Source organism: Nyctereutes procyonoides, unplaced genomic scaffold (assembly GCF_905146905.1).
Source record: "Nyctereutes procyonoides isolate TBG_1078 unplaced genomic scaffold, NYPRO_anot_genome, whole genome shotgun sequence".
NCBI classification, from domain to species: domain Eukaryota; kingdom Metazoa; phylum Chordata; class Mammalia; order Carnivora; family Canidae; genus Nyctereutes; species Nyctereutes procyonoides.
The window spans coordinates 57,457,342-57,463,313 of NW_026575020.1; the positions used below are offsets into that span (position 1 = coordinate 57,457,342).

A 5,972-nucleotide genomic window follows, 5' to 3' on the forward strand; every position below is an offset into this window, starting at 1 on the left:
CTCTTTTGAAAGCCAGACAATTTATTTTTAGAAAAGGGAAAAATATATTGACGACTTCAAGATAAGGCCTCGCCCCCGGCCGGGCAGCTAGTGCTCCTCACCATCGGGCCCCGATGTCCCCTCGTGAGCTCCTGTCACCCTTCCTCCGGTGTCCCGAGCACCAGCAGGGACACGCTCATTAGCTGCCCGACTCCGAGCAAATGGCTCGGGCTGGGAGCAGAGGCCCTGCGCTGGCTGCCGCCGGGGCTTTGCTGGAAGGCTTGGCCCCGAGTGTGGGAAGAAAAGGTCCCCGGAGGAGACAAGGGGGTGGCGGGGTGGTGTGAGACGGCCTCTCCTGCCACCTGCTCCCTCAGGACGCCTGCACCCCCCACCCGGCGCCGGCAGGGGCACGGGCCGCTCACCGCGCTCAGGGCCCCAGCTGCCTCAGCACGAACTCCCACTTCCTCAGCGCCAGCTCGGTGTCCTGCGCGGAGACGTCGCGGTGCCACACGGCGCGCACCGACCGCTCGCTCCAGGGGAACAGCAGCACGCGCACCGCACGCCCGGTCTGGGCCACCTCGGCAGCGCTCACGGCCCGCAGACGCCGGCAGAGCTCCTCGGGCGCCAGCCCGTCCACCGTCACCATCACCACGTTCGTCTCCACGGCGGCGACGTCCACGGAGCAGATGGGGGACGCCAGCTCCTGGAGCCCTGGGCCCGGGCCCTGCGGTGAGTGGAGGCCGAGCCCGGGACCCCACCAGTGTCTCCACCGCCCAGGCCTGTCGCCCCGGAAGGAGCAGAGGGCGGCCCCGCCATTGCGGGGAGAGAGGGACCCTCGATCCTCTCTCAGCTGTGTGACCTGGGACAAGTCAGGTACTCTCTGGGCCTTGGTATGCTCGTCTGTAAAGTGGGGTGGACGGCAGGGAACTGGTTCCGGGACCCCACCAACAGACGTAGAGACCCAGGTTAGAGGCTCCACCCTCCAGATCCTGCAGAAAATGATTCCTGACACCCGCGAGTGCTCGCTGGCCTCGGCCCTCCGCCCTTCTAGTCCCAGGGCTGCCCTCCAGGCTCAGTGCAACCTATGCGTCCTAGTCAGAAGGATGTGCACCTGCCGGGGATCTGGGTCCGGCTACAGGGGACCCCCAGGCACTCTTCTGGAGCAAAAGGAGGTGATGGGGGGCATGGTCCAGGTACCTCTGGCGAATCTCTGAGCGTTCTGGTGGTCTCTCAGCAGTACCTCCTCGGCGTCCGCCAGTCCTACTAGGGCGGCTGCCGCCAGCACCCCGGCCTGGCGCATCCCTCCGCCCAGGGCTTTCCGGAGGCGCCAGGCTCCTTCGATGAAGTCCTTGGGCCCCCCAACCAAGGCCCCCACAGGTGCGCCCAGGCCCTGGGAGGAAGAGAGGAGAGAGTCCTGCCTGCCAGCACCCCCAGGTTCGCCTCTCTGTCCTTGGGGCTGGCGGGAGGGGGATGGGAAGGGGACAGGGCCCTGTCTGGGGAGGTGCTGAAGGGGCCCAGGGCCAGCAGCTGCCAGCACAGGAGCTGGGGAACCCGGCTGACTCCTGCGGGCACCCCCACGGTCCCATATCCGGGAGGCAGCCAGTGGCTTCCCCACCTTGGAGAAACAGAGAGACACAGAGTCACAGTGCTCCACGATGCGGGCAGGGGACACATGCAGAGCCACCGCAGCATTCATCAGCCGGGCCCCGTCCAGGTGGACCCGGACCCCGTAGGTCCGGGCCAGGTGGTGCACCTGGGGGCAAAGTGCAGGCAACCGGTCAGAGGGGCTGGGCTTGGGGAGGAGCTGAGGGAGGACAGGTCCCCAGGAGCCTCGAGGGGTCTGGAGTGAGCAGAGCCGGGCTAGTGACCAGCCTGGCCACCTGGGACCTGAGCAGGCCCTCCTGCTGCCTGGGCCTGGTGCGTCCTGAGTGAAAGGGAACCTTCACTCAGGCTGATGAGAAGCGTTTTATCTCGGGTGTACGGTGGGTGCGCTCACTGTGGCCAAATGCCTGCCATGGCGTGAGCATAGATGCCGCATCCTATTTAAGCCACCCCATGGCTCCGTGAGGGGATGCTCTCAGCCCTTCCCACCCGCAAGGAGTAGGTCTGGAGAGTGAGTTAGCACGCACGTTCTCACAGCATGCAGCCCTCGAACCACGCACAAGCTGGCGCTCCCCCGGGAGGGGAGGAGGGGGGTGTCTGTCCCTGGGGCCTAGACCGGGGCGATAGTAGTGCCCTACATACCTGGAGCCTGGGAGCACACACGTCCCTCCCACAGCAGTGCCAGCTGCCGTGGGCACAGGTCACAGGAGATGCGATCCAAGGAGACTGGCTCCAGAGGACAGGAAGCCAGGAGCTGGCTGGGGGGGCGGGCTGGGGGTGGGGTAGGGCCTACCTGGCGTAGGTAGTCCAGGGGGAGGACCCGACCCCCCGAGCTGCTGTGGGTGTTCTCCAGGCAAATGAGCTCACAGACAGGGTGGTAGGGGCTCCCCAGGCCCCGTGTGACCATCCTCTCCAGCTCAGCCAGGTCCAGGGTGCCATGGGGCAGGTCTGGGAGGGGGTGGGAGTGCACCCCAGCGATCTGCAGATATTGGGGAAGGGGGGGCTCGGGGATCAGGTCCAGAGGTGCAGCGTCACCTCCTACCCGTCCCGTCTGGTCGTCCTGCGGCCATTGAGCCCTCCCCCTGTGCTGGTGTGGACACGGCCACTCCAGCAAGGGAGGAGGGAGGTGCTGGCCCTTCCCCACCCACGGCCCTGGGCTCCGGGGGCCCACGAGGGGGCAGCAGAGCACCAAGCACGCCGGTGTTCACACAGAGGCCCAAGCCGCGGCCGCCCCCACCTGGTCAGTGTGGCAATGGCTCTCCTTCCCGCCTCCTTAGAGAGGCCACCACCCCAGCCATTTCTTTCCTCCGCAGGTCCCAACACGGTGCCTGGGAAGCAGGTTCCCACCAGAAATGCTGAGCAGCCTGTGCTGGCCCCAGGTGAGGGGTGCCGGTCCTTACCTGAGCCACCCCGCCCTGCTCGTAGACGTGGAGGTGGCACTCCTGCCCGAGGAGGAGCTGGGAGCCCCTGCGCTGGCAGTGACCCATCACTGAGATAGACGAGGGAGGGCAGTGTTGGCTCTGAGCCCCATGGGGCCCACCTGGTCCCGCTCAGCTCCTGGGCTGAGCCCCGGGGGGACTAGCTCTCAAGTGCCTTATGCCAATTAGGAAACAGCATCCCTTCGACACCTTAGGGACATGTGCCTGAAAACCGTCCCACTAACAACAGAAGTCTAGGCTGGCCATCCTGTGGGTTGTTGCACCCCATGCCCTGCAGCCCACCTGCTGCGCATCGCCTGCACGGGAAGCTGGCCACGATGCTGCCCCTTGGGGCCACGCAGCTCAGCGCACGGGTGTCAGTTGGGCCAGGCAGGGAACAGAGGGCACGTGCACACTGGGAAGCCTGAGACTTTAATAAAGGGACAACGTACAAAGGTATGGCAGCGTGTAGGGAAGTCACAAAGGACAGTGCAAGACCCCCAGGCCATAAGGGGCAAGGGGAGGGTGTGGTCACTGGAACCTGGGGACAGGGCAGCGTGGAGAGGGCAGCCTGCCTGGCGCAGGGCCACAGTCTGGGAGGAGCATGGGCAAGCTGACCACACTCTCCCCCCCTCCCTCCTCTCCTGCTAGGGGCCCTCCTGGCTGAGCACAGCAGAAATCCAGACGGCTCAGGCCCCCAGCACCGAGGAAAGACACATGGCGGGAGGACCTGGAGGGCGACCGGGAGTCACCCCAAGCCGCGCTCACCAGAGATGAGGTTGGCCATGGTGTTCGTAGGCACAAACAAGGTCCGCTCCACCCCCAGCAGCTTGGCAGCCTTTTCCTGCAGCTCTGCGGAGGGAAGGGTTGAGGGTACAGGGAGACCCGTCCACAATGCACCCTCCTTGCGTTACGTGTAACCGTGAGCCCGTGTCCTGATGGGGTAGGCGAGTGGCCTAGCAAGACAAGCCCTGGTCTGCCAGCTGCACAGACCGTGGCCTTGGTGACCGCAGATCAGGGTCCAGAGGTCCCTCAGTGAACCTTCTGCACCCAGCCTCCTCCTGGGCCCTGGTCTCCCCCCACATTGAAACTCTGTGGTTTGAACCCCCCTTTCCCATCCAGACCTCACACCTGTCTCACTTCCTTTCCCATCAGCCCCTTGCAGGTGGGGCCGTGCGGTTTCTCTGCTGACTTCCTCTCCCAGAACAGAAGGGAAGACTCTGGGGGGTTGGGGGGGCGGGGCTCTGGCTCCTGCTTTAAAGCCTGTGTGGCTGCCCTCCACCTGTGGTACCACGTCTGAAGTCTTTAGCATGACATTCAAGGCCAGTGGGATTTGCCCTCTGCCTTCACCTCTGGGGAGAGGGGTGGCTCCCAGTACCCCACACTCCAGCCACATTCCCTATCCTAAGCACCCTTTCAGCACCCAGTGAGCCAGCTCTCTTCCCTGCCTGGGGGCTCCACTCGCCCTTAAAGAGCCTATTCTGCAAAATCCCCCTTCCCTGTGAGTCCCACGCCTCTCCTCACCCCGCGTTCCCCAGGCACCCTCCGTGGATACACGTCAACCCTGGCACTTCCCCCACCCCATGGTGGTGACGGTGTATCTGGCTGCCTACTAAGCAGTGGGCTCAGCGTTTTTGAAGTTCCAGGCAGCAGTAGGTGTCTGCAGAATACGTGATCACCAGTCACCACCTGACCCCACACACAGGTCCTTGGGGCTCAAGTGGCAACCTGTGGCTTGTCCCCGGCACAACAGAGGGTAGTACACACCCTCGCAAGAGCCGTGGCCCACCACGGTGGCAACTCTCAACCCGGGCCGGGAGTGCTGTCGCTGTGTCTTAAAAACACTCCCCAGGTTGGTGGAGCCCACCCCTTGAGAGGTGCAGCAGGTGGGAAGCCCCCTTCTCTAGGCCGGTTTTCTGTGTCTTCGTGTGGAAAGGCTGCAGGTGCCCGACCAGAGCTGCAGGTCTTAGAGGGAAGACCTGGGTTCAAATACTGCCTTGCGTCTGCAGCGTATGCGGCCTTGGGTGCCACGCTCGCCCGGCGTGCCCACCTGCTCGGGCTGCCCGACACCTTAACGCGCACCCGGGTCACGGGGCGTCCCTTGGCGGGCAGCTGTGTAAGTGCGGGGCCCTGGGATCTGCATTTCTAGCGGCCCGTCCGGGGATGGGGGATGGGGGATGGGCCCCGGGGCGCCGCGGGGCGGAGCCGCCTCCCCTGCGCCCGGGCCAGCTCTCCCGCAGCACCACGGACAGCGCCCCCGGGCCGCGCCCCGACGACCCCAGGCCCCCGCCCGGGCCTCGGCCCGCACACGGCGCTCACCGCGGACCGTGGGGTCCTCGCCGTAGTCGTCGTCCCCCACGACCGCCTCGGCCATGGCGCGCCTCATGGCCGGCCCGGGCTTGGTCACCGTGTCGCTGCGCAGGTCCACCAGGTGCACCGGGACCCCCGCCCCGCTCCCACACCCCCGCGGCCGGGGGGGCCCGTAGCGCTGGGCCGCGGCCCGGGCCAGTCCGCGGAGCATGGCGGGGGCAGCTCCCGAGCCTTCCCGGCGAGCGCGACCGGGAGCGGCGGGGCCGGCGCGGCGGGACTGCACCCACCTGGACCACCGACCACCGCCGCTCACCTGGGGAGGTGCCCGCGGCACGCTGGGAGTTGTAGTTCGGACCTCGTCCCGGCGGGCACTGCGCAGGCTCGGGGCGGGAGGGTCCCCGAGGCATGCTGGGAGTTGTAGTTCGGCTCCGCGGCGGTGGGCACCGCGCGTGCGGGAGAGGGAGGGTGATGCTCGAGGCCGGGCGAGCCTTATAGAGCGGACGCTCCTGTGCCCCCTGCCGCGTGCCAGGCGTGAACTCCCCGGGCACCCTACAAACGGTGGTGCAGGGAAGCCGCCTGGCGGCTCTAGGAGACCAGCTGCTGGCTGCGTCCCTGTTTCACAGATGGGGAAACTGAGCCTCGCACAAGCGAATGCCTATGGTC

At 66.4% G+C, this 5,972-nt stretch overlaps 1 protein-coding gene across 4 annotated transcripts; it reads right to left on the bottom strand.

The window, feature by feature from the left end:
- LOC129503220 (uncharacterized) lies at positions 1–5,637 on the bottom strand. 4 transcript variants are annotated; one of them, XM_055315227.1, is made up of 7 exons: positions 5,597–5,637; positions 3,768–3,851; positions 2,982–3,070; positions 2,375–2,560; positions 1,595–1,732; positions 1,177–1,369; positions 1–682 (listed from the first exon to the last, which is right to left on the bottom strand). In XM_055315227.1, the coding sequence occupies exons 2-7, from the start codon at positions 3,784–3,786 to the stop codon at positions 135–137; spliced, it is 1,173 nt and encodes a 390-aa protein (XP_055171202.1). In that variant the 5' UTR covers positions 3,787–3,851; positions 5,597–5,637; the 3' UTR covers positions 1–134. The 4 variants fall into 4 exon arrangements, with proteins under 4 accessions (XP_055171202.1, XP_055171212.1, XP_055171187.1 ...); XM_055315237.1 differs by having other exon boundaries at positions 3,303–3,851; XM_055315212.1 differs by having other exon boundaries at positions 5,319–5,635.
- Between the last annotated feature and the right edge of the window lie 335 nt (positions 5,638–5,972).

Excerpts from the sequence above, each read along its gene's own strand:
- LOC129503220 (XM_055315212.1), bottom strand. The coding sequence starts at position 5,520 with ATGCTCCGCGGACTGGCCCGGGCCGCGGCCCAGCGCTACGGGCCCCCC. Across the intron at positions 1,733-2,374 it reads CCCTGGACTACCTACGCCAG|GTGCACCACCTGGCCCGGAC; the intron begins GTAGGCCCTACC and ends CTTTGCCCCCAG. Across the intron at positions 683-1,176 it reads CGCTCAGAGATTCGCCAGAG|GAGCTGGCGTCCCCCATCTG; the intron begins GTACCTGGACCA and ends CCAGGGCTCCAG.